The sequence below is a fragment of the Poecile atricapillus genome, chromosome 22 (assembly GCF_030490865.1).
Source record: "Poecile atricapillus isolate bPoeAtr1 chromosome 22, bPoeAtr1.hap1, whole genome shotgun sequence".
Taxonomy (NCBI): domain Eukaryota; kingdom Metazoa; phylum Chordata; class Aves; order Passeriformes; family Paridae; genus Poecile; species Poecile atricapillus.
In genome coordinates this window covers 1,314,787-1,342,063 of record NC_081270.1, presented here as the reverse complement: position 1 = coordinate 1,342,063, position 27,277 = coordinate 1,314,787, and the positions used below count along the sequence as shown (strand labels likewise).

At 51.3% G+C, this 27,277-nt stretch overlaps 1 protein-coding gene and 1 long non-coding RNA gene across 9 annotated transcripts in view; both read right to left on the bottom strand.

Annotated features, from left to right (window-relative positions):
- LOC131587292 (uncharacterized) overlaps positions 1-20,398 on the bottom strand; it is a 54,894-nt gene extending 34,496 nt beyond the window's left edge. For 2 of the 3 annotated variants that reach the window (XR_009279334.1, XR_009279335.1), the window contains exons 1-2: positions 20,302-20,398; positions 16,850-17,036 (exon numbers count right to left, since the gene is read on the bottom strand). This is a non-coding gene — a long non-coding RNA (uncharacterized LOC131587292). Of the gene's footprint in view, positions 1-1,230; positions 2,628-16,849; positions 17,037-20,301 lie in introns of those variants that run through there. The other variant, XR_009279336.1, reaches the window with a different exon arrangement.
- Positions 20,399-22,405: 2,007 nt separating this feature from the next.
- The window catches only part of RERE (arginine-glutamic acid dipeptide repeats), a 183,329-nt gene continuing 178,457 nt past the window's right edge, over positions 22,406-27,277 (bottom strand). For all 6 annotated transcript variants that reach the window (XM_058854960.1, XM_058854959.1, XM_058854958.1 and 3 more), the window contains 3 exons: positions 26,390-26,536; positions 26,033-26,213; positions 22,406-25,329 (listed from right to left, as the gene is read on the bottom strand). In XM_058854960.1, coding sequence (XP_058710943.1) covers positions 25,296-25,329; positions 26,033-26,213; positions 26,390-26,536 — 362 coding nt within the window. In that variant the 3' untranslated portion in view covers positions 22,406-25,295. The remainder of the gene's footprint in view (positions 25,330-26,032; positions 26,214-26,389; positions 26,537-27,277) is intronic.

Here is a 27,277-nt window from a genome sequence, read left to right as displayed (position 1 = left end):
ACTGAGCCACTCTGGACACTGCAGCAGGAGGTTGGGATTCCAGGGAGGTAGAATGAAATCAGAACAGTCCAGACAATAAGAACAAACTTCTCTCATCATCATTGAGAAATACAAATGTCCCCTTAATATGAAATCTGAAATATAACCGGTGACATTAGAGTTTCAAACAGGAAATTGGAGGTGCTAATAAGGAAACATGAGAAGCAATGCACTTCTCTTAAGCCAAAAGGACACCTAAACAGGCAGCAAGAAGGAGGTGTGAAGGATTAGGAGCCCTGGGACCCTTTGAAAGGAAGTTTAATAATCCAGCACTGCCCATCGGGTGAGGCTGCCCAAGGGAAGCAGCTCCCTGCTGAACAAGGAACTGCTTCAAGTTCTCTATGAGCCAGGCAAGCTCTAGAAATTCACCCTGGTCTTTTTCACAGGGGTGAATTCAAGCCTTGCACACCCAACCCAACCAAAATAAGTGAGGGCTGTGCTTGGGGTTGGCACACCTGCCTGGGCTCATGGGAGCTCAGTGAATTCCAAGGAATTCCAAGGAATATTCCAGAATTCCAACAACCAAGGAATCAGCTGCTGGACAGTGCTGGCAGGAGCAATGTCACCAGTTAAGGGTGGGATGTGTCCTTTGCATCCTTTCTCATTTTCTTTCAATGGACAGAGTTGTCCAGCTGGAAAAGAATGGTGTGAATTCCACCTTCCCTGAGGGAAAACACACCTCAGCTGCTGTCAACACTTGTGATTTATAACCAAAGCCTTTGGACTTTTAGTGGGTTTCTCAAAGCCTGCACTCCTGGAGTCAAGTGTGTCTGAGACCTGCATCTTTCTCACTCTCAAGGAGAGCTCCTGGCCTTTGAGTTTATAGAAAAATTTGAAAGCAGAACTGTTAAAATGTCAAAGTGAAGGGGTAAAACAGCAGAACAACATAAACAAAGTGGAAGGAAACATTCCTCCAAATGTCTGTGTTTAATTTTCCTGACTTTCATGCCAACCTCCAGGTTTTGGGTGCCTGACTCCTGAATATTGGAGCACTTCCAGTTGACAGCACAACAGCCTGGCATAGACATCAGTATAACCCAGTCCAGCAGCTGCCAGAAGTGACAGGGAATGTTCACATTCCTTTTCTTGTTTCTGAAGAGCAGAAGGAAAAGACAACCAAAAAAACGAACTGCAGGGATGCAGGAAATGCAGGGGTTGAACTGGGAACCTTCTCTCCAGGTGGAGGCTGCACGCTCCATAATTTCATGCTGGAAAGCAACACTTTGGAGGGCTGTGTTGGTTGGGGGGGGTTTTGGAAGGAAATATTGACAGTGCCTGTCAGCAGCTTCCCAGAGGGGTGCAGTGTCACAGCACATTAGCCTATTGGAAATGAAAAACCAGATGCAGAGTCTGAGGCCTGGGAGCAGCAGAGCTCCAGCAGCAGCCCAGGCTCTGTGCATGCTAATTCTGTTTAAAGCAACACTCCCGTGCTCTTTGCTTTTCAGCAAGCAACTGTGGGGGTTTTTTCCCCTTTTAGCTCTTTGTAAGAGTAGTTTAGAAATAAATACTCCACATAGAGATTTCTGGGCCAGATTTACCTAGTTCTTCAGATGACAAAGGACTGAGAAACATGCTTAGCAGCGTTTAGAAGAACATTTAAATGAAGGAAGTGCCTGACTCCTTTTGGCTTTAGGAGATTGTTCAGCATGTAGGAATATTTCCACATTTCTGGCCTATTCTCTCATTTTCAGCCACATAGAGAAGTATCTGGATTTTCTCCAAAAGCAAAATCCACACTCCAAACCTCACTGCTGTTTATTACACGTGACAAAGGAGTGGGAAAAGCACAGGCAGGACTGTGGAAACCTGGAAGTGACAGTGATTTCATCAGGGAGAAGTCCCACAAGGCAGGAAGGGACCTGCAGTGTTTGCCATTCCTCCCATCACAGACAGAGCTGCACACCTGCCTCCAGCTGACCAGGACTCACCTTAAAGATAATCTGCATTTCTCACACTGCACCACCACAGGAAGGTCCCCCTGGAACTGTGTTACCCTAAAGCCGCAGAGAAGCAGCTCCTCAATTCCAGCTGACATTCTCCCATCCAGTTTGTGCCCTGTGCTGGTGTTTAACCTCACTCACACAGAGAGGTCTCCTGGACAGGAGGTTTTCCAGGTGTTCAAATCCCTCCATCCTTGCAGCAATATTCCATCCACTCCCAGGATTCCATCCTCAGAACATGCCTGCAGAAGTCCTATTTCCCCGTGACCCAGCGCTGACAAGGAAGGAGGGTGGAGATGTTTTGCCAGGTTTGCTTCCTTCCCCTGTGCCTCCTGCTGCTCCTGCCTGTCCCACAGTGATGGATGGCTATTGGTTCTGGCTTCATCCCACGGAGAGATCTGTCACCTCATGCCAGGGAGAGGTGACAGCAAATCCATCAGCATGGAGACAGCACTCAGTGGCAGATTGCTTTCAAGGCCACTGGGGGCTGGATTCTTCTTTGCCTCCCACCTCTCTGGTTCCTCTCCTCCCCTGTTTTACACAGGTCTTAGTAAATCTCCATTTGAACAAACCCATTTGGCCCCTATGCACAATGTGGGCTGCACATCCAAGCTTGAGCAGCATGGGATTAGTGTGTTTCTGTCTCACCTAAAAGAAAAAGAAACAAAAAGGAAAAGAAGGAGTTTTCCAGAGTCTGGGTTCAGATTCTATCCTGAGTGCCCATGGGTTTATCAAGTCCAGAGGGGAACGCTGGTCCTGAGCTCCTGCTCAGGGCAGTCTCAAGGATGGGAATGCAGAGCAGGCAGAAAGGGAGGACACAGCCAAATGAAACCACAGCTGATAGAAATGGAGCAAACCATTTCTCCATTCCACACAGCACCTGCCTTGTTCAGCCTCTGGAATACTGGACTGAGAGCAGGACAGGAGCACCCCAGAGTTCTGCCACTGCCCTTCCTCTGCAGCTCTCACCTGACCTCTTTGTGCCTCAGGCTTCCCCCAGGAAGATTGATCCTCCTGGAAGTGCAAGCTAAGACTTTATCAGCTGATACTTGCAAGGCTGTTTGAGATCTTCACACAGAAATGAAGTGGTGATTCCAGCCACATTCACCTCCCCCTCTCCCAAACACCTGAGGTGATTATTGTCCCTGTGACAGTGGCACTTAGAGAAGGAGCCTGGGCTTGCCTGGCTCTCCAAAGCACCTGGTACTGGTGGGACTGAGGTTGCTCAGCATTCTCCACCCCTGGGGGCAGCCAGCAGCTTCAGCATTAATGAAGAGCAGCTTCTACTTTTGCTCTGCCTGCTGGCAAAGAAAAGGACATCCTGGGGACTTGGAATTGCTTCTGACACGGAGGTGACACGGAGAAAGTGGCAAAGGGAGCAGTTTGGAGCCAGCAATGCCCCACTACCCCTGGACATCAACAAACACCTCTTGGTTTGACACTGTCAGAAAAGTCGGTGCTGCAACCTGCACAGAACATCCCCGCTGCACACAGAGCAGGGCAGGCTGCCAGGCTGGGATGTGCCTGGGGAAACACCTGGGTGCAGCCCAGAGGAGCTGCAGAAAACACCCTGCAGGTTCCAGGCCAGCACACGGGGAGAGGCTGCTGGACTGCAGGCTGCCCCTGCAGGGTGATTTATGGATCTCTGCAGATGGCAGGTTCCAGCCACGGGGCTCCAGAATCCCAGAGCCTGCTGCTTCCTTAAAGGGGCTCTGCTGCAGCCCTGCAAACTTCCTGTAAAGTCAACTGCTTTGGCATTTTAATATTTTAAGTGCTGACCCCTCATCGATTCTGTTCAGTCTTTTAAATCTTTAATTTACTTACTTCTTCGGGTTTTAAACCTTGCCTGCAATTGCAGCTAATTAAAAAGCTCATTAGTTGGCATCCTGAGCTGATTCCCTGGGCTCTATGTACTGTACAGTTTGCCTCCTGAGAGTTTGAACCATGGCTGGGGCTGCTCAGCTTGTTTCCTACCTCCCCAGCTTTATGAGGTGTTCCATATTTTGGAAGACTGTTTCCCTTTCCCCTGATTTTGTTTTAAACCACCACTTGCTGCAGCCTGCAGGAAACTCAGAGCCATTCTAGCTATCCACAGTAGCTGTGTCACAGATTTATTTATAGCTGATCTTCCCCATCGTGCAGAACTGAGACCTCCCCAAAGTTGCAGCCCCTTTTAAAAGGGGAATTGTGTGTAGGAAACAAACATCCCAAACAGATTAATTCCCATCACTACATGGAGGGCTTGACTTCAGCTTAAACATGCTGTTTACATGCCCAGTAGGAAATTCCATCCCCCTCAAAGACAAACACCAAGGGCTTAAGCCAGAGATGGAAAAAAAGGGTCCTGATCTCACACTCCCCATTCATAGACCCTAAAATACAATTTCTAGAGCAAAACACCAAAATACATTTCTGAAGTAGACACAGGATCACATTCATGTCTCCCATCCATAAGAATTTTCTCCCTAAATTCAGTTTAGGGATGGGTGGCTTCAAAACATTCAAAAACATTTTCCTGGTGTAGCACTGATAAAACCACAGTCTGGGCCAATTCTGGTGGAAGCCCTGACAGAAGATGCAAGATTTGGGAGGAGTCAAATTCACACCTTAAACTCTGATATGTCCACCCAACAGCATCAGGAAACTTCTCAAGCCCACACCATTAGCCCCAGTTTTTATTTGGAAGAGACAAGAACATATATCAAGTTTCATTCCAGTACGTGCTGCCATGGCCACGTCTCTCTGCCTGCCCTCATTTCCCACATCCCTGCTCCCTGTTTTCCCCAGCTCTCAGCCTTTGCAGCTTGTCACAGCCAGCCTCTGCCAGGGCACTCTCATGGCAGCAGGGCCCCAAATGGAAATGGGAATATGGAGCTGCTCCCTCACGAATTCCCCTTCTCCTCCCCTCCCCTTCCTTGTCACCATCTGGCTGCTCTGCCTTCCAACAAATCCAGCAGCTCTACTCCCTGCCTGGGGAAGCTCCTGCTTTTAACTGTGCTGGAGAGCCCAAAACGTGGTTCCAGAGCCTGTTCCAGGGAAGGTTTGCACAATAAAGTTACAGAGGAAGTTGTGATTACAGAGCAGAGGTTTGGGAGCATCTGAGACGCCCCCGGCCCCGGCTGCTGCAGGAATGTGCTAAAGCCCATCTGGGAGGGACAGGCCTCCTGCTTCCTGCTGCCTCTGCCTGCCAGGAGAGCCAGCAGCGGTGGCAGCACCAGGGACCAGAGCTAGGCTGGAGCACAGGCGGCTGGGACTGCCTTTGGCAGCAGCTCAGCCCTCGTGTTTTCATTTTACAAGGTCAAAACCAAACCCACCTCTGGTTTGGGGTTTGTGTTCATGCCTACAGAAACAGGAGAGGATTTCAGAGCTGGCAAACCCCAGCTTCCCCACACGCACCCCACACATCCCCTGCCTTCCCAGCTCCCTGGCTTGTGACCAGCAACAGCTAAAATAGCCACCTTCTCCTTCCCTAATCCCTGCCTTGCTTTTAGGACTGCAAATAGAATAAAGTAAAGCCAAACAGACAAAGTCCATCCTCAGAGCAGCCCAGCAGGGCTGGCATAGTCCAGCCAAGGAATTTGGCAATGGGAAAGGCAAACCCAGACAGACTGGAGCACACAGGGAGGGAATGCTCAGGTGAGACAGCAGCCAGAGAACACAGAACTGCCCCTCAAAGCTTGCCAGAATGGAAGTGGTCAGGCAGTGGATAACAGCACCTGGATCACAATGTAAATACCAGGAAATGTCAGAGTGAGGTTTGGTTCTAGAGAGGACCATGATCTCTCCTGCCTTGTACGTCCTCCTTACTGACCCTACAACCCCACAAACCAAGTGCAGAATCCCACATCTTGGAGTCCTCCGGCAGAGCTCTCCTCACCTTCAAACATGCCCGGTTTTGGCACCTCCAGGAGCCTCCCCCAGCCTGTCACCTCCTCTCTGAGGGCCCAAAGCAGGACAGGCCTGGTGCAGACACCCCTGGGGCTGCGTCCCCTTTGCTGTGTTTGAGGTGTGCCCTGGACTGAGAACCAGAGGAACAGAAGGAGTGCAGCAGCTGGGGTGAGAGACAGGAGGCTGGAGTCACAGAAACCTGAGTGGATTCCCAGCAAAGAAATACAGATCTGTCAGGAGAGAAGGGAGGAGCCCAGGGTGGGAACAGCAGAAAGCAGGGATCAGGGCTGAGCTGGCTCTGGCTGAGGGAGCCAGGGCAGCAGATCAGGCTGGAAGCACATGATGTTTGTCAGAGGCTGGGCTGGAGCAGCAGAAGATGTTACGGGTCAGGACTGAGGTCTCTGGCAAAGCCCAGCAGCTGACCAAGGACACAAGTTTATCCAGGGCTTCTTCACGTGTTATCTGGCCACAGCCACCCTGTTGAGCCTCTTGGTCCCCTCATCACTAAGAGCAGCCCTGTCTCTTGTTTTCCAGGAGAAAAATCCCTGGAAGCTCTTTCCCCTCTGTGCTGGGCAGGACTTTGGCAGGACAGGACTGTGCACTTCTCATCCTCATGTGCTTGGTTAGTGTCAGCTGGAGGTGAGGCTGTGCTGCAGGGTCCCCTCCCCTTCTCCCCTGTGCTTTGCTTCCCTTCCTTTCCTTCTGGCACGGATCAAGCGAGCTGCTCCTGCTGGGCTGGCCCAGCACAGCTGCTTTTGGCAGCCCCAGCCCTTGGACCTCAGCCAAGGCCTATCCCAACGCTTTGAAAATTAAATCTCCCAAGAACTCACGAGGCTGCAAATGCACACAAAAGCACACTTCTCCTCTTTGCCCAGCCCTCAGGGTGTCTGTCCCCACTCTGCTCTCAGCTGCCTTTAGCCCCTGTCCACATTCAGCTCCTGAACTGGGTGAAATACCAGGGGTCTGATCCTTTGCCACTCCAAAATCCTCCAGGACACAGAGAGGGATGGAGAATTCTAAAATGAGCCCTGTCATTAAGGCACCTGGGAGAGGCCCTGTTCCACATGCTTTCCAAGCAGCACCGTTATGGCCCAGACAGCTCCAGGCACCAGGGGAGGCAAAGAGCTCCTGTGCTGGAGGTGCCCATTCCCTGAGGAGTCAGGGAACACCTTGGGATGTCTCAGCCTCTGGACACAAGCAGTGCTTTGCATGGAGCGGTGCAGGGCTTGCACAGTCTCCCCTGGAGATGCACAGCCAACAGAACCTCTTTAGCTTTCCCCGTCGCTGTCGGGGTCCAGGGGGAGCTCAGGAGGGATTGATGGCCAGAGCCCTGGAGATGCTTTGGGATCCAGTCCATCTGCCCTGCCCCTCTGCAGAGCCCCTGTCCAGCAAACTCCCCATGCCCCCTGCAGCTGGGGGATTATTTCTGTCTCCACCTCGAGGCTCAGACGCTTCTGAGTGTGGGGACATTTGTGCAGCATTTCTGGCACCCTCCCTCCCCTGCCAGTCCCAGAGAGAGAGGATGCAGATGGAGCTGCCCAGCCACGCTCCGCTCCAGCCGGGCAGATTTGGAATTAGGACTGTCTGACAGCTGAGTCGGTATCCAGGCAGCCCTGAGGCCATAGAAGGAATGTGAGGGGTTCAGGGAAGGAAGGAAGACACGAGTGCTTTTCAGCTGTGCCACACTGTGCCAGCCCTGGTGACAACATCCCACCTGCCAGGCCCCATTCCAGGGGCACTGCCAGGGCAGGAGGCTGGTGGAAGGAGGAGGAGGAGGATGACGGGTGGCAGATACAAGGGGGGGAACCTCAGTGACCACCCAACAATTCCTCCAATTCCTCCCAGGACACAGCTCTGACTGCTGAGGCAGCCGGGACAGGCTGCGGGAGCAAGGGGACAGAGGCTCCAATTTCAGAGCCTGTCCCCACTTTGGGGCCGTGGTGGCGCCTGCCAGGCTCCCCCTGCCGCAGTTCAGATTCCTGCGGGTGACACATGGCCCTGGAGCGGCTCCGGGGGGAGCAGGTGCCACCATCCCTCCCCAGCCTTCCAAAAACAGAGCCCTCCTGCTTCCCAAAGTGGCTGGAGACAGGGGTCTTTCCAAATGTTTTACTGCCAGGCCCCCAGAGAGGTCAGGGAGGAAGATGCTCCCACTCCTCAGCTCCTTTCTGGCTGCTGATGCCAGAGCTGTGGCACCTCTGCCTGTCTCTTCTGCTCCAGTAATTCCCAGCTGCTGGCACGTGGAGGGACCAACACAGAGCAGCCAGCAGATCTGCAAGGGGACAGGCACCTTCCACCCCTGGGATCTGGGATCTGGTGTGTCAGGGTGGGGAAAATCAGGCTGCCCTTCATACTAAGCCAGGACTCTCAGTGCCCCGAGACGCTCCAGCCTTGCTGTTCTAGACTTCGCTGCTTCAAAGCGTATCAGACTTTGGAACAGGCACTAAATCTGTTAGACAAGCAGTAAGGACAGGCAAAACCCAATCCAGGCCATCACAGACAGCCTGCACCATCCACAGGCTGTGCATTGGTCCTGGAAGGTTACAGAAAATCAACAGGGGCTGCCAAGAGGTGTGAACAAACAGCAGACAAACCCCAAAACCCAAGAGCTGCCATCTCCCCTGCCCCTTTAGCTGCACACACTCAGTGATCCCAGCCAGGACATTTATTCCTGCCTTTCCAGTGCAGTTCCCATTGTTGCTGCCTCAATTATGTTAAAACACAGTTTACTTCTGGCTGGAGACCTTGGTGCAGCCTCCCCTCCTGGCCCTGCATATCAGCCAGGGATGGTCTCTGCCCTCAGAGCAGAGCAAGGCACATTCAAAAGGGGCAGGGGAGAGGGAAGAAGAGTTCTGGGAGGTTTAATGCCCCAAAGCATCATTGCACATCCCTTCTGCCAAGGCTGGAGGAAGTGAGTCACTGCTGGGGCTGGAGCAGGGCTCAGAGTTTCAGTCACCCCCTGGAATGGCTGGAGCAGGGACAGCTCTGCCCAGGGAGCAGCCAGCATTCGATTCCTGTTTGTGTCCCAAATGAATCACTCCCAGCAGCTGTGGCCGTGACTGACTGTGCTCCTCATGTGCTTTCCATTAGCTGGGAAAACAAGGCAGGCTGCTCCAGCACCAGGACTTTGGGTTGTGGCAGAAGGGAGAACCTGGGAAACCCAGCTGGGCTTTCCCCCTGCCACAGGTGCTGTGGCTGGCAGTGGACACCCCTCACAGGCTCACTGGGGTGCCCTTGATCCCCCTTCCACTCAATTTTCTTCTCCGTTCAGCTTTCCAAATGCAACTCCTGGGCGTGTTCTGTAGCCAGATTGACTCCCACATACACAGCTATTCCTCAAAAGCCAAACCCTCTGCCTGGCGGAGCAGGAGTATTTTATTTATTTCAAGGATTATTTTATTGAAGGCACAGCCCAGAGGAACCTTCCCATTCAAAAGCTGTAGCCACAGGAATTACCAACAGCACCGTGCAGGAGGCAGAGCAGGGAACGAGGGCCCTCAGCAGCACGAGAAGAGCCTGAGGATAAAAGCCCACACAAAACCGATGGAAAGTCCCAGCCCCTGTGAGCTGTGCCTCAGTTTCACCCTCCTGCTCAGCTGAGGTCAGGGTGACCTGGGGAGACAGAACAGCTCTTAAAGCTCTTTGGTGTGCTCAGAGGAAAGGAGCTCCAGACAAGCAAAAGCGTGGCTATTGATGGAGAGAGCACAAAGGGAACAGCCCGGGCTTCACTTCCCTCCTGCCTGGGTCACTCCCTGTTGGGAAAAACGCTGGGCCTGTGCTTTCCACCTCAGCCAAAAATAATCAGCGAGCTGCAGGGGGTAGAGGGCCTGGGGAGGGAGAGAGAATTTCTCTTCTCAGGCTGCAGCACATAATGAGAAATGCATTCCTTCCCTGTGCCTTCCCTCCTCCTGCAGCCACCTCTTCACAGAAAATCCGCGTGGCTCTGCTCCAGCAGCCCCAGGAGTGTGCAGCCAGTGCTTCTCTGCTTCCCTTTGAGACAAGGAGTCAGACTGAAATGGGGTGTTCAGCTTTACCCCCACCGCAGCTCTCTCAAGCACAGCTTGGGGCAGTTGGGAGCAGGAGTTCTGCTGAGGGGACACGAGGGTGCACACGGTGCCTGACAGACCCACCTGTGCTGTGGATAATTTGGGATGTACACAAAAGTTCATTCTCAACGCAGGCCCTGTGCTTTCACTGCTAAACAAACCACGTTTATGTCAGAGGACAGCTGAGCTTCGGCCTTAAGCACATTTCTGCTTCCAGCTCCCCTCTTCCAGGGCCGTTCCCGGGGCTGCTGACACAGCCCGGGTCCTGCGGAGCTGGATTTGCCCGGACCATTGCAGTTCGCTGCCTCCAGCATCCCAGTGCTGGCCCTTGCCTGTGGCTGCCCCTTCAGATCCTCACCTTCCCCCCTCGGGAGGCCTTGGCTGCTCTGCAGAGGATGCCCGGGAGAGAGGACGGGCCAGGATCGCCCTGTGCCCTCCCAGTCGTGGCAGGCTGCAGGATGCGAGGCAGAGGAAGCCTTAAGGGCTAATTGCCAGCGCCTCCGAGGCAGCGGCGGTGCCAGGAACCAAAGCGCTGTCCCCAGGGAGTGGCGGCACAGCAGCAAAGCCCTTCCCCAGCGGCAGACGAGCTTTTCCATTTCCTTGGCTTCCATCCCTGCTTCTGTTCCCCCCAGCGTCTGCTGCGGCTCCAGCCGCGAGTGCCAGGGAAGCCCAGCTGCCTCAGCAGGTATGGTCTCATTAATGAGCAATTAGCTCCCAGCCTAATTGGGCAGCAGAATGGCTAATGAGCCCGGCCGCGGTTGTCTGTGCCCTCATTATCCCGTGCTCAGCCAGAGGTAATGCTGAACTTCTGTCCCGTTTCTGTCATGCCCCTGTCAGAGCCTGGCTCAAAGCTGCCGTGTGCCGCTGCTGCTGCTTCCCGTGCTTCAGAGCTGAGGGTTCCTCTTCTCCCTTTCCTTTGGCAGGCCTGGAAACGCTTCCCCCAGCCCCGCACTGCTGCTTTCCATGCTCCAGAGCTGAGGGTTCCTCTTCTCCCTTTCCTTTGGCAGGCCTAGAAACGCTTCCCCCAGCCCCGCACTGCTGCTTTCCGTGCTCCAGAGCTGATGGTTCCTCTTCTCCCTTTCCTTTGGCAGGCCTGGAAACGCTTCCCCCAGCCCTGCACTGCACAGTCAGATCCTCCCTCCCTCGTCTGTCTGCTGCTCCTTCGCTCTGGAAGTTTTCTATCTCTCCTCCCTGTGTTTGTGAGCACGGGCACACACAAACATTGAGCTGTTTGCCCGTGCCCACATAAATATTTCTATTGTCACCTGTGTACAAGGCTGAGAGCCGTGCAAAGGAACGAGGGCTGTGCTCACCTACCTGAGCTGCTGGAAACATTTCCAGAGCAGCACAGAGCCCTCAGCACCCAGAGAGGAATCCTGGCACCAAACTGGGCACTGGTGGAAGGAGGGCAAGGGTAACCCAAAACTTTGCAATTCTAAGTCACTAATCTTCAGGAGTCCTAAGTGAATTCCAGCTGCAAACACACGAGGCTTTTATAATATGTTCTGCTTTACATTCTCAGTTCAGGAGTCACCAGTGATTGGATTTTAAAAGGACACATGAAAACAGTTCAATTAACCAGCAGAACTATAGAATGTATTTTTCTTTCCAGCATTTGGATTCAGAGACCTCTTGTGAAAAGTGGCACATGACCCTTAATGAAAGGGTTGGTTTTTTTTCCTTTTTTTTGGCTTTTTTAATGTTATTTTGATTTTGGTTTTTTTTTGTTTCTGGGTTATTTTAAGTCTTACCTAGCTGCTGGACTCTGGATAAGCCAGGTCCATATTACCAAAATGTGAAATATTTCATAGCTCTACCTGCTTCAGCAAAGAACCCTGTTCCCTCCAGGATTGATTATTCCAACTTCCTGCTGCTCCTGATAAGCCTTTCCAGTGGCTGCTGCTGGTTTTAACCATGGCTTCTTCTGCCTCCAGGGTCCTTTCTTTTCTTAGATTATCTCAACATATCACACCCGCTTTTTAGTCGCTTCACTGCCTCCCCGTTAAGCACCAAAATGGTTTTTTAACCGCTCCTTTGCCCTAGAAGGACTTGTCTGACCTTGTTCTACCCCGAGAGCAGTTCCCCTTCCAGTTGCTCCCTGTTTTGCACAGCTGGAAAAAAGGAAGAATGGCTCAAAACCCCCTTTTTATGCAATGGGGGATTTTTGTTTTTTAATTCAAAGCCTCTCAACATTGCTTCATCCTTGCCTAAGCTTCTGGTAACCAGCCTAAAATCCAACACATCTCTCATTTAGGACACAAGAGCAAACTGTTTTCACCATAGCTTCCCAAAATTATGTTGAGCCCCCTCAGAATCTTTTCCACTGAAGATCCCAGAACATTCAACAACCCTTAGTGCAAACCTCATACCACTCTCAGGTGGCAGAGGAGGAGCTGAAGCACTGAGAAAGGCTGAGCCAGCAGTGGCAGCTAAACCTCCTCATAAAAACCTGCTGTGCACTGAACCATCAACAGCCTCCACCAGTGCCTTTAAAGGGCTCATTTAATGAATGGAACCAATGCTGGAACACAAGGCAGTTAGGGAAGCTCCTCACGTCTCTTCCCCACCATGTGCTGAAATCCTTCCCTGCTATTGGGAAAAGAGAAGCACAGTCATGTGCATGGGATTGATTTCCCAGAAGTCCAGGACTGTATAATCCCAGGCATTCCAGCGGGGCAGGCAGCAAATGGATTATTGTGTGCATTTTTGACAGCCTTGCCTTCACTGTGGGCACCCCACAGCGTTTCTTCCTAAAAAACCCTTCTGCACAGCCCTGTTTGTGTCTCTGGGCTCACCCACCTACCCTTGCTAATATTTTATTTATTGCACCCTCACCCTGACAAGTGAGCTGCCTCCCCAGCCACTGCTAATTAGCCTGGGTGTCTCTCCAGAGGCTGTGTGCACACAGATCCAGGGATCCAGGGATGTGCTCTGCCATCCACAGGCAGCATTCCATGTCCATATGGACTGCCCAGAGACCACAGCATCAAACTGATGGATTTTACCCACAAGCCCAGGTATCAGCAGAATTATTCCTGCATTTCACTGGAAGCACAGGATAACAACAGACTGGCCAAGCCCATATATTGACATGGAAAAAGCAATACAAAGGAAGAGACCTGAGGGGAATTGTTCTTCTTCCCTCTCTCTGGTCTGTTTCCAAACACTGATTACTGGCTCGGGGTCAAACATTGTTGATCTCAAAGTCATCTCTCTGCCTTTCAAACTGGCAATAAGTTTACCCAGCTGAAATTGCAGACTTTGGATTCCCTTTTTGGGGGAATTCATGGTTGGTTCTCTTTTTTGTGTCTTTGTACCAAGGTGGAGATGAGGTGAGGCTGTGAATATAGAAGGGGGAGCTAAATAGCGGCTGGGGGCCTTGCAGGAAAAGTTACATGAAAGGGCAATTCTGGAAGCAAGAACAGTGGAGTGCAGTCCAAGGAAATGTCTCCAGAAAATCAGCAGTAAATCTTGTTCACTGCATATGAGAAATCAATATTGCCATTGGAGCAGGGACATCAGGAACGGCAGAAAGGACTTTCATACTGAAAAAAGTATTTACAGTACAGGAGAGCTCAGACAAGTGAACAGAGAGCTGCACTTCACCCAGTGAACTCAGTCATTACACGGAATTAACAGCAGCCATTTCTCAGCCATTAAAAAGGACAAGAACAGCTTGGCCATCCCTACGTGTCAATACAGGCAAGGCAACCCAAAGGAGGCCATTCCATGGATGTTTTTATATATGGATACATGCAGAGGGTATTAAAGTAGGCTCATTTCCAGTGCAGTAAATAAAATTTAACCAGAAGCAGCTATGTAGAGAAGCTGGTGGCAACTCAGGCAGGGGCTCTGGGAGAGCTTTAACACCTGGCTGTGGGGACAACATGAAAGTCAAAGGAGGCTCTCTCAATGATGCCCCATTCCATGTCCATTTGTGCAGTGTTCAGGTGGTTTGATTTGGGCTCTGGATTGATTTCAGCCTGGCCAGGATTCATTCAGTCACCACGGACTTTGCCAACACCCAGAGCAGCTCCTGAAGCTGCCAGAAACCTTGGCTGAGCCACCCAAGCCTGCTGAGCACAAAGGAGGAGGTGATTTAGAATGATCTTTGTGTGCCAAGGTGCAGGTTGGGATTGGGACTGAAACATCTCAGCAGGGAGGTTCATGGTGTCTGTGACCAAGTCACGTCCCCACAGTGTCACAGAGATGTGTTTGGGGCAGGGCAGCTCCTGCAGGAGCAGCTCTGGAGCAGCACAAAGCCCCCACAGCCCTCTCTGAACGCTCCCATCCTGCTCTTGCAGTGCAGCAGAGCCCAGCCCCGGCTGCCCAGCACTGTCTGACAAGGCCATGCATCACCTCAGCACATCTGCCTGGTAAATGACACCTCCAGGACAGGCACTGGCAGCCAATCTGGCACCTGCCCCCGGCAGGGGCTGGCACAGCCCAACCAAGGGAGCCAAGAAATGCAGACAAAAACTCCTTGTGCCGCCTCCCAGCTGCTGGGCGGTGTGGAAGAAGAGGGCTGCTGATAGCTGGGGTGGTTTTATTAAATATTATTGCATGGCTTGTGTATTTTACAAGTTCAAAAGTAGAGGCCATCTAAAAGAAACAACCACTGGCAGCCGCTGCCTCGTGTTGATATCCCTGTGTCCACAGAAGGCGTCCCAGGCGTCCCTCGGAGGAAGGGACAGGGCACTGGTGTCACACACGGGGGCACTGGTGTCACACACGGCCACACAGCTGCCAGCAGCCCGGACAAGAATTCCCAGCCCCAATTCCCCCGGGATGGAAGTGTGCACACACACGGAGCAGCTCCCTGCAAAGGTTCGGGTCTGCCAGCCCCGAGCGTGCAGCAAGCAAAGTAAAACAGAATTGGGACCACTCTGCACGGCCAGGTAAAGCCTGCCCAGCCAGGAGGGGAGAGAGGAGGAAGCAGATGGGAAGTTTTGGCACAGGAATTTATATTTGCAAACCAAAAGAAGCCCAGGCAGGTGCCCCGGATCCCACTGGGGTCTCCCCCCGCTATGGGGATGCCCAAACTTCTGTGTTTGTGGAAGTCTGTGCTTTCCGTGAGTTCCCTGAGCAGGACGCAGATGCTCCAGGGTTGGATTCCAGTTTCCCGAGAATCTGCTGCCATCCCGTGGTAAATCTTGTGATGGCACCTAGAGCCTCGCAGGGCACAGGGACAGCACCGGCCACCCCTGGAGCTGGGAGGGAGACCCTCAGTGCCTCATGGTCAGTGCCAGGTCAGTGCCAGGTCAGTGCCTCATGGTCAGTGCCCAGGTCAGTGCCCAGGTCAGTGCCATGGTCAGTGCCATGGTCAGTGCCAGATCAGTGCCATGGTCAGTGCCCAGGTCAGTGCCATGGTCAGTGCCTCATGGTCAGTGCCAGGTCAGTGCCAGGTCAGTGCCATGGTCAGTGCCCAGGTCAGTGCCATGGTCAGTGCCTCATGGTCAGTGCCATGGTCAGTGCCTCATGGTCAGTGCCATGGTCAGTGCCAGGTCAGTGCCTCATGGTCAGTGCCATGGTCAGTTCCAGGTCAGTGGCATGGTCAGTGCCATGGTCAGTGCCAGGTCAGTGCCATGGTCAGTGCCCAGGTCAGTGCCATGGTCAGTGCCATGGTCAATGCCGTGGTCAGTGCCAGATCAGTGCCATGGTCAGTGCCCAGGTCAGTGCCAGGTCAGTGCCATGGTCAGTGTCAGATCAGTGCCAGGTCAATGCCTCATGGTCAGTGCCATGGTCAGTGCCAGGTCAATGCCTCATGGTCAGTGCCATGGTCAGTGCCCAGGTCAGTGCCATGGTCAATGCCGTGGTCAGTGCCAGATCAGTGCCATGGTCAGTGCCCAGGTCAGTGCCAGGTCAGTGCCATGGTCAGTGCCAGGTCAGTGCCATGGTCAGTGCCAGGTCAGTGCCAGATCAGTGCCATGGTCAGTGCCCAGGTCAGTGCCATGGTCAGTGCCAGGTCAGTGCCATGGTCAGTGCCCAGGTCAGTGCCATGGTCAGTGCCAGGTCAGTGCCAGATCAGTGCCCAGGTCAGTGCCAGGTCAGTGCCAGATCAGTGCCAGATCAGTGCCATGGTCAGTGCCCAGGTCAGTGCCAGGTCAGTGCCATGGTCAGTGCCATGGTCAGTGCCATGGTCAGTGCCCAGATCAGTGCCATGGTCAGTGCCCAGGTCAGTGCCAGATCAGTGCCATGGTCAGTGCCATGGTCAGTGCCAGGTCAGTGCCATGGTCAGTGCCCAGGTCAGTGCCATGTCAGTGCCATGGTCAGTGCCATGGTCAGTGCCCACTCTCTGATCACAACAAGAGCTGCAGTCGGGACAGTTTTTCAGCTCAAGCCTGCTCCATCCCTGGGGACAATATCCCCTGTCACCCACTGTCCTGCCCCCAGGGTGGACAGGGACCCTCCCTGCCCAGGGCTGGCCCTCAGTAGCCAGAGGCCTCCTAAAGGCAGCTTTGCCAAGCTCCTGCAGCCCAGCTGGGCACAGGAATGCATGCCAGGGCCATCAGCCAACAGCTCATGTTTACTTATTTGCACTCTTGTAAATAAAAATCAGGCAGACGAGCCCTGGGGGCCCAGCCAGACACGGAGTGTCTGTTCTGCAGTGCCAGAGCTGGGGCTGGCACCAGCGAAAATCCACTGGGCAATCTGCAGCAGCCCTGCACTGGCAGTGTGCTGGACTGCTGATTAAAAAGGAGGAATCCCATGCCAGGGCTCTGAGGACAGAGCCCAGATGCCTGTTTAACATTCCTCAGCCAATAAAAGACGTCTTTGTGAGTGAGAGACCTGATCCATTACAGAGGCTTGGACAGAACAAGCAATAATGGAAGAAGGACGAGTCCAGATCTTCGCTTTACAAATGTCACAGTGCAGGCTGAGCTGCTCCTCTGTGGTGTCCCAGAGGACACAAACCAGCTCTTGTCTCACAGATCTCACCTCTGGGGGGGTGCTGTGAGCATTGCTCTCTGTTACTCCAGGTAAATCCAGCTGCAGCCAGGTCACTGCAGAGCCAGGGCTGGCACAGGTCAGGAGCAGTGGAGAACTGCACTGCAGGGGCTCCAGCATTGTCTCACTGCCTCCTCCAAGGCTCCACAGCACCAGGGGCCAGATGCACAGCACGGAACTACAGGACAGAACAGAAGGTGTAAATAACCCCAGCAGCCAAGGTTCAAATCACACTGAAATTATGGCACTGCAATTACAAATCCTGGAGCCATTAGGATTCAAGGCTCTCAAAACCCTTTATTGAATTATCTTCCATCTCTATTGCATAAATAGTGGGAATCCTTCTGTTCAAAGCTCTTTTGAAAGAACAAAACTGTAATTTGGAACCAGTAAGAAGCTCTACCTCTGTTCTGTACACAGGGAAACCAAGGTACAGCACCAGCAGCCCTGGGAGTGGTGGCAGAACCGAACTGCACCTGGACAGATTGGCAGAGGCATCGCCCAGCCCTGGGGAACAGATTTATCCCTCAATGGGCCATTAAGTAATTTGTCACCAATGCCAAACTGCTGCTGGAGAGAAATAAAAGCCTGGAGTTGCAGGCAGGGTTACACAACTGAGCTCCATGGGCAGAGCAGTCAGAATTGCCATCAACACCTGCCCGGGCCCATTAGCCTCTGGCTGCCAGAACACACTCAGGTTACCCAAACTGAAGCTCAAATCAAAAGGGAATTTTGATACACGCACATAAAAGCCCTGCTTATGGGTGGTGCTGGCAGGAGATGCACATACAGTATTCACACCTGAATGTCGAATGCAAAATACACAGAAAAAAGTTGTTTTGAAGTTTGGTGTGGCCCCTCTTACCCGCTTTCCCTTTTCAGCAGACAGGAGGGGTGGAGTTAGAGAATGTCCAAGATGTACAAGCGAGTATTTCTGCACTCGGGGAACTCAGAGGATCTCTATTTGTGTCAGGGACTTTGTGTTTAACTCATTTACTCCACCCCAAGCCAATCTGAGCCTGTCCCAGGCTCAGGGAGGAGCACCGGGAGTTCTATCCTAATAGTTTTCCTATTTCTGTCCTATTGAGGCACCTTCGTTCTTCCCACCCTCAGGTTTGTAACTCCTCCCAACCAGGCCTACAGGATTCCTTTTCCTTCTCCTTTACACTCCCTATTTCTCACTCCATCTGACACGCCTGCTTGAAAAGCAAACGCCGTCCTATCAGCCCAGAACAATACATTTGAAATAAGCATATAAAAGACCTTTTATTGACATGAATAAATTGATTGGGACCATTACTTTGTAGCTGCTTCCCAGCTCAAAAAAAGCCTCTCAAAGGCAGCCCGAGGCAGGGCAGCAACATTTACATTTAGATGAAGGCATTTCTGTCACAACACCTCCCAACAGTTTCTGGCCCCGGGTACTGTCTCCAGAAGAAATCAGTGAAGCCAAAGAGCTTGGCTTTAAATAACACTGAAGGAAAAAGGAGAATTTGTTTCTGCAATCCACTGAATGTTGTAGTCTGGAATCACAGAATCAGCAGCGAAGGAATGTGAAAGCAGAGTGCTGACATCACAGTGTGTTCCTTTACTCCTGAGCTGCTGAGTGTCCTCTGGCACTTCTTCAAACACTGCTGCTGATGTCCATTTTATTTAAAACACTGCTACTGATACCCATTTTATTTAAAACACTGCTACTGATACCCATTTTATTTAAAACACTGCTACTGATACCCATTTTATTTGCCACTCCATTAAGAGCGTTAAGCTGTGAAGGAATGAGCTAGAGAGAAGGATAAAAGTGACAGCTGGATGACACTGTAACAATCCAACTTGAAGGAAAAACCCACCAAGGGTATTTTGCCAGCTTCAATTCAGCCACATTACCAGGACAAGAACAGCAGATTCCTTGTAACTGCCCAGACTTTGTAACTGGGGTTCATCCCAACAAGCTGCAAGGCCAGAGAAATCTCCATCCTCCAGATTTGACTAATAGTCTGTTCCAGCAAAACCAGGACCTCAGGCAAAGTGAAATACAACTCCACTGGCACCACACCGAGCTGTTTCCCAAGGCCAGCCCATCAATTTATCGGTAATTTCTCTCCCAAGCACACATTCCCTGGGCAGGGAGCTCAGCCTCCCAGCCACAGGAGGGTTCACAAGCAGCAGCTCTGCAGAGAACGTTCCTTCTGCTGACATTGCCACAGGTAAGGACACGGGACAAATATTTAAAGAGCTAACAAATGGTGAAATGGAATTGCAGCAGGATGCAGAAACAGGAAAGACGCAGCAAAGTCACCCACAGTAACAGAACAGGCAACAGGACCAATCACTTCAATCTTTCCACATCTTAGCCACACTCCTGAGCTACCCAAGGGTGCCTCGCTGCTTGGGAAAGCACACTACTGCATTAATATTAATAAACAGCAAAGTTATTTGTGCTTACCATGAAGCTGGGCTTGATTTAATGTCCTAAAATTTGCACACTCTGACTTTAAAAACCTGAGATGTGTAAAACAACAATCAAATCTTGTCCTGGATGTGACTCCTACCTGCCAAGAGTCCTCCACTCATTAAATACTGTCTTTTATGGTGTCTTTTCCCAAACCTTTCCATGACTCATCTGACCAGAAAATGGGTATGGTCCATATATATCGTGAAGACTCATTTCTCTCATTTGTGAGGCCCGAGGAAGACATGCTCACATTGTTTCAGAAACCTGCTCTGCAGCAACATTCAGCTGCCACAGGTGACCATTCTAGAATTCAGTTTTATAAAAACCTCTGAGAGCTCATGCAAATAAATATTTTTTTGCCAGATTCCTTCACTGGATATTTCTCTAGGGAGAAAGGAGGAAAAAGTAGCTGAATTTGCAGGGGCCAAGTTACCACTTCTACAGAGATCAGCATTTGCAAAGAACAAAAAAATAACCTGGCTAAATTGTCCACGTGGGATCTGTGGTTTGCATTATGTTGTTTTTATCTTTTGCTCCAGTTTGTTTTTGCAAAGTCAACAGCACAAGAAAAATCAGCTTTAATTAAAGAGGGACATGAGCAGCACAGCAGATTGCAAAGGCTGGCTTGGACATGCAGGGCTCCCACAAAGGCTCTTCCCTCCTTCAGATGCTGCTTCTGAGTGTGAGTGAGAAATACCCTAAGGATGGACCCAACACAGAGCCAGCAGGGCTGTCTCAGCCTCACCTGTCCCCCAGGAGCACAAGGGGACGGGAAACACCTGGGACAGAGGGACCAGCACCTGTGTGGCCACACGGACAGAGGACAGAAATCCCCTGGGTGAGGGTCTGGGCTGGCCCGGGGACATGGGGACACTGCCAGGGGAGGGCACTGAGGGACAGGGAGCCCCAAGGTTCTCTTGGGCTGCCCCCAGATCCCTCCACCGCCCTCCCGTCACCTCTTCCCGGCAAGGCAGGAAAATGACCTCACCTGGAGCCTTCACTCGGCTTTTCCAGAACCTTCTGGGAGCCCTCGGGTGCCGCTCCGCCCCTTCAGGCTCTGCCCCGCCCCCTCAGGCTCTGCCCCGCCCCCTCAGGCACGGCCCCGCCCCCTCAGGCACAGCCCCGCCCCTTCAGGCACGGCCCCGCCCCTTCAGGCTCTACCCCGCCCCTTCAAGCACGGCCCCGCCCCCTCAGGCACGGTCCCGCCCCTTCAGTCTCTGCTCCGCCCCTTCAGTCTCTGCTCCGCCCCTTCAGTCTCTGCTCCGCCCCTCAGGCACGGTCCCGCCCCTTCATTCTCTGCTCCGCCCCTTCAGGCACGGCCCCGCCCCCTCAGGCACGGCCCCGCCCCCTCAGTCTCTGCTCCGCCCCTTCATTCTCTGCCCCGCCCCTTCAGTCTCTGCTCCGCCCCCTCAGGCACGGTCCCGCCCCTTCATTCTCTGCCCCGCCCCTTCAGTCTCTGCTCCGCCCCTTCAGTCTCTGCTCCGCCCCCTCAGTCTCTGCTCCGCCCCCTCAGTCTCTGCTCCGCCCCCTCAGTCTCTGCTCCGCCCCCTCAGCCGTGCCCCCGCCCCCTCAGCCGTGCCCCCGCCCTCCCCTCAGAGCACCCCCAGCTCCCCCAAAGCGGCTTCGGGGCTTCCGAAGTGCCGAAATCTCCAAACAAACAACACTTGAGTGGCCTCTCCTCGTTACCTGGCACTGCAGTCCCTCACAGCACCTGCCTTTCCTTCCTCTCCTGGCTCTCCTCCTCCTGAACGGGTGTTGGCTTTCCTGCCTTTCCTTGTCTCCAGGCGCTGGAACCCCTCACAGCACCTGCCTTTCCCTCGTCTCCTCGTTCAATCCCTGAACCAACCCAGCTGGGGAAAGCCCATGGTAGGGGTTGGAATGAGATGGTCTCAGAGATCCAACCCACCCCATTCCATGGAATTCCACGGCATTCTGAATTGGAGCTGACCCGGCCTCACAGGAACTCTGCCAAGGCACCGCTGACAAAGCCACACAGCTGATGGCTTCCAGCTCTCACCCTGCCACGGCACAACTCCATTAACACAGAACCACAATTTAATAACTGCATTGTTCAATTTATCCAGAGGTAAAAGTCCTCTTCAGACCTGTCCCCGTGGAATTCATCATTTTACGTCTGGAAACTTAGAACCTGTTAAGCAGGACAGGGCAGCCTGAGCCCAGTCAAGTTCTACATTGAGCACAAGGAATTAAAAAAGAAATGTCAAAATAAATAGCACAGGCTGGGAAAAAGCACTTTCAGAAGCTATTTTCAGCAGACGAGAGCTGACCTTCCCCTCATAAAATGCCACGGGGTATAAATAGAGCAGCCTCTCATGCCATTTGTCATGAAGCCCTGTCTGCCTGCCCCGAGCTCCCTCCAGCAACAGGACACTCCTCTCCCTGTGCTCAGAGCAACCATTACAATTAACAATTAAAAAGCATCTATTTCTGAAAAATCACACAGCACAAACCAGACCGAGAAGGAACCTTCCCACCTCCCTTCTGATCAACCATTTGTTGTGCACAGCTCTCTGTGCCATCCCAGCACTCCCCTGGGTTTTGGAACGCTCTCCAGTCACACTCACACTGCAGTGTGAGGCACCAGTGGACACAAACATAACCTGATGGAATTCCAAGGCACATTTCAGCTTTCCAGAAGACAGTGAGCAGACAATGAGTTGCTGTGCATCTCCCTCTCTGCAATTACCCCGTGGGAAGGCAGCTCTTGCCAGCGCTGGATCAGTTGTGTTCAACACGATCCTACTGGCACAAATAACATCTCTCAGGAAAAACAATTCCCAAAAATGCAGCTACTGGGGTATACACAGTGTATTATACTGAAAATTGAGCAGCAGAGCAACAACGTGACTCAAGGACACAGAACTGGAACTGAACATGGTGTTGGTGTTTGTGTACTGTGTATTAGGAACAAAATTATCTCAAAGAGGGAAAAAAATAAAGTCAAGAAAAGACAGGTTTGAACCAGACAAGGTGGCCATGCCAGCACCCCACACTGTCACAGGTGAAAGTAGTTCCTCTCCCACTAACAACAATGAAGAGACACATTTCACTTGCAGGCAAAACCTGGCTGCTGTAGTGTAGCTTGGTTTTATTTATGTCCACAAATATTTCAAAAAAATTACAAAATACTCAAATGGAGAGAACACAGAAGTCACGATTTCTGGGTTTCTACTCTGTTTACACTGTGTTATCCCATGGCAAACTACTCATATATACATTAAGCTTCAAGATATATATAAATGTAGCAGTCAGAATGTACACTCTGCTTTAACGGTGCAGTGAAACAAGCTCAACCATGACGACATAGAACAAGAGAGACGTTTCAAAAACACTAAAGCAAAATTTAAAAATAAACTTTTGGAACAGAGGAAAAATAAGAGAGATTTCTTGAAAGAAAATCAAAAGGTCTGGGTTGTTTTTTTAACACCGAGATGGCTTCAGAAGCCACTGCAGGTAAAGTTGTAGTTAATCACTGGGCTAAAATGGAAGAATTCAGTGCTTATTTGCTGAATGATGTGAACAAAAAAGCTCCCATAAATTATTAGAACACACTTCTGGGGAAAAAAAAATATCAATGAACAGCTTTAGAACAGACTGCAACTTCAGCTGAAAAATAAGGAATACAGAGAGGACCACTGGAGGGAATTAGCTTTTCCTTTTTCTGAAGAACTACGGCTAAAAAACAGCAAGAAAAGGGTCAGAAAAAATGGCTGAAGTGGCTGAACTCTCCACAACTCCCCAATTCCACATGGTGAAACAAAAGGAGGAGATTGAACTGAAATGTGCCTGGTGAGACCTTTAAAACAAACTGAGGCACTCTCTACTGAGCAGGCGCATCCGCCTGGCTGCTCAGCCATGAGCAAAACCAATCCCTGTTCCGTAAGGAAACCTTGTCCCCCATCACTGCCCACAGCCACGGACAAGGACTTCACCTCCCTCCATTCTGAGGGTTGGACCTCGTGGTTCCCCACCTGAAAAACAGAACCTGCTCCTCTCAACACCTTCACCCAGAGTTAAACTCTGCAGGACTGATTAAACATCACAGCACTGAGAAATCTGCAGCGGAGCACAGGAAAAAGGGAAAATAGCTGAAAAATCCCCCGCTCTCCCCTCCACTCTTGCCTTGGTGGGCCTAGAACATTTTTAACTGGTGAATTGTCTGCCAGCAGCTCTGGGCTGAGCAGCAGGAGGTGGACGAGCACTGTGTGCCTGCAGCTGATTAACTACAACTTTATCAGAGTGGCTCAGTACAGTCCTAGGACACAACCATCACACTGAACAGGCTACAACAGCAGAGAGAGCACTCGTGAGTGGAGAGAAGAGAATGGGGGGAGTTGTGCACCAGCAGAAAAAACAACCAGCAGGTTCAGATGTCCATTGGTCACATCACCCTCTGCTCCAGCAAAGAAAAACTGTGGCAAAAATGGGGAAAGAAACTTTAAAAATCTGCCTCGTAAGCAGAGCTGTCTCCATTAATGCTCACTGTGTATTCCTCCCCTCTCCCCATCCTGGTGAAAGCAGCCAACAGGAGTTACCCTGCAGGGACTGCGGGGTTGGGAGGCAGTAAATGTCACTGTCCATGGATCCCGCTCATCCCAGAGCAGTCAGTTCCTGAAGGACACAACACTGGTGGCAGTTGAACAGTTTTTGCTTATTAAAAACCCAAACTTAAAACACTCAAAGAGAAAAACAAGACTGGTCTTTGCAACACAACTTTATGAACACCAAGTTGCCAAGTCCACTTTTCTTAAGAATTTAATCAAACAGGAGGCCAGGAAAAGCACGTCCTCCCAAAGTACGCACAGGCATACAAAATTCTGGCTGCACTAGTCTGAGCCATGGAACATCTTTAAAAAGAGATTTTTAGAACTATTATTTCTCTGAACTTTCTGCCCAAAGTCTAAACCCAACGGAGCTAGATTAAGTTTCAAAAGGTCACAGGAAAGAAGTGTTTTATGGCCACACTGAAAATGAACCGTTGAAGGTGGCATCAAAAGGGCCAGCGGGGTCCAAGGGACATCTGAGCTGCTGAGAAACCCAACTCAACAAAATCAGCTGCAGAACAGAGAGATGGAACACGAACAAAAACCCCCAAACAACCAAACCAACCAAAAAACCAAGAACAGAAACAGTCATTTGCAACATTATCCCTGCAAATCCCTTTAATGCTTATTGTTGATATCAAACCAAATTTCAAGCTTTTACCCATTTGAAATTATTGATACCCATCATTCCCTTTAATTAAAGGGATAATTATATATATATATTTTATTAAAAAATCAACTCTGTATTCTGTCAATACCAGGTAGGAATTCACAATTTGTGATGTTACTGAAAATCAAGATAAACGTTTCTGGAGTTTGTTTTGTTTTGTTTCTCCCCTCTACCCAAAAAAAGTTATTTACAGACTTAAAAAGCCATGCTGCAGAACTGAGCTCTCTTTAAAATTATGAAGATTTCCTACAATGTATTAAAATAAAAGTAGATTTTTTATTATTATAGCACTTGGATTCAGAGCTTGTTATGTCACCTACTTGCAATCCTTGTTTTTTTTTTTAGTTACCTATAGATGCATTGAGTGTCCCTTCACGCACAGTGACTTGTGTTGTGAACCTGATTCTAGCACCTACTGAAAACAAACTAGTAAGAAAAGAAAATAAAAAAAAAAAAAACAGGATTGCAGGAAGTTCTCTGAATATTCCACACGGTCCTGTATTTCCAATAGGCTTCTGAATACGTTTTCATGCAGGGAGACCCACACCAGTCTTGAGAAATCTTCTCTACAAATGAACACTATGCTGATAAGTCTCTACTTGTTGGGTGGTTGCTTCTGTTTTAAATATATAAAGAAATCTTTATAAGATATTCTTTTCCTTTTGTAGCTCTTCTTGTATGTAAAAATGTTCCACTCCTTCCCAAGGACTGGGGTTTCCATAGCCAGCATTACAAATAAATAATTTATTACAACTGTTTGTCGCCTTCTTTTTTCAGTCGACTGCAAGAGAAAGAAAACTCATTTTAACACAACAAAGGAGGTGTCAGACACAGGAGACTGCTCTGCAGGGAGCAGGGCTGCAGCTTGGGAGCTCGGGGCACCACCCCCAGCACAGGGAACCCCCACCCGTGGGCACGGTCACCAGTGCCAGCTCTGCAGATGGGACATGTGACAGTCCCTGCCAGGCTGGAACCCAGCTGGTGTCACACAGGCAGGCCAGAGAACCCCTCCAGTGTCACCCCCCCGAGCATTCCCGGGAGAAACAGCCCCGTGATTCCTCCAGGCATTCTCAGGCTGCACTGCTGGACCCCTGCAATTCCACACTTCCTACTGCCCTCAGTCATTCCTCAGGATTTACTGAATTCCTCCCCATTCTGTTCTCCTCCATAAAGCTCTGCCCACCCTCCCCTGCAGTTCTCAAGGAAGAGGAAGAGGTGTGGAAGCAGCAATTGCACTGAAGATCCCAATAAAATCCCCAATCAGAGGGGATGCTGCAATAGGACACTCCACTACTCTCATCCTGTGCCAGAAATTTGGACCTCACTTCCCACCTGCCCAAACCAGGTCTCAGCACAGCTTCACCTGCAACTGCATTAGGGCTCAGCACACAGCAAGAGAGGCAAAAATTCAGAGGAAAAAGGAAGGAATGTGGAGAAATATGATGGAATTCCCGGGTCCCCAAAAGCCTTGATTTCAGTCTCACCTGTAATAATCTTCCTGACTGGGTAGGTGCCCGCCGTGCATGTGAGGGTGCCCGTGCAACCACTGCTGCTCCATTGCCAGTCTTTGCAGCTCTGCGGACTGGGCGTGCATGGCCTGCAGCTGGTGGGCTGCTGACATGGGAGGTGGAATGGCACCAGGCAGATCCCGAGGGTAGGGAGTACCTGGGGACAGGGACCACTTTCACACTCTTGTTTGCTTCTTGTTCCGCCCAGCAAACCACCACAACCGCCCAAAATCACAGCTCAACTCCCCTCACTGAGAAATGCTGGAGCCCACAATAAAAGATGACATTTCAGATCAAAGCCAACCCTTGCAAAGGACCATAAAATGCTCTCACCAAAGACTGGATGTCGGAGCATTTCATGCTCGTGAGGTGGCTGCCCTAGCAATGGGTTTGGGATGGTCCCAGGTGGGTAGGGAAAACGTGCCAGGTGGGGTCCAGCTGCTAAAGGATCCACCAGTGGATGAACAGGTCCTGCTGAGCCTGAGAGAGAAGGAGAGAAAGCGTCCATCAGCTGCCTGGGGATTGCAGAGGAACCGCCGGGGAAAGGAACACAAAGCCAGAGCACTTCCCTCAGCTGGTGCACAGCAGAAATGTGGGGTCATTTCACCCCCTGTTCATCCCCAATCTAAGGAGACACAGGGGTTATGATGGCCTTGAGCACCAGAGGAGCCACTTGGAGCAAGAACCTCCCAAGAGCCCCTCACTGTGTTTGAACCTGGCAGAGCACAAAGCCAAATTACTTCTCAAACACACAGACTTGGCAGAGAATTGACTTGGCTGTGTCTGCAGCAGCCTCTCTCTGGACTGGGAGGGACAATGTACAAGCCGTGTTTTTGTCCAGAACAAGCAGCTGGGGAGCATCCAGACTTACCTGCACAGAGGGGCTCAGTGACTGCCTCACCTGGCAACAGAATCCTTGTACAGACACGGCCTAAGTCCCACTTCCTCTGCCATAGGGGGTTTGCAAACCTGCCTGCAGCTGAGCCCATCTGTGAACTCTGCAGTGAACCTCAGCAGCTTCAGGAATGCTGATATATCCAGCACTGCCACTCCTGCCTGCACCCTCCCAGCCCTTGAGAACCTCACAGCACCCTGCTGCTTTCCCTGCTGTACAATCTGGGTTCTGCAACAGCACTCACATTCCCTCCAGCTCCAAAAGTGGGCATCCCAGCACATTTAATGGACACTGCTCCAGGGCAAAGAACGCTACATCTGCTTGCA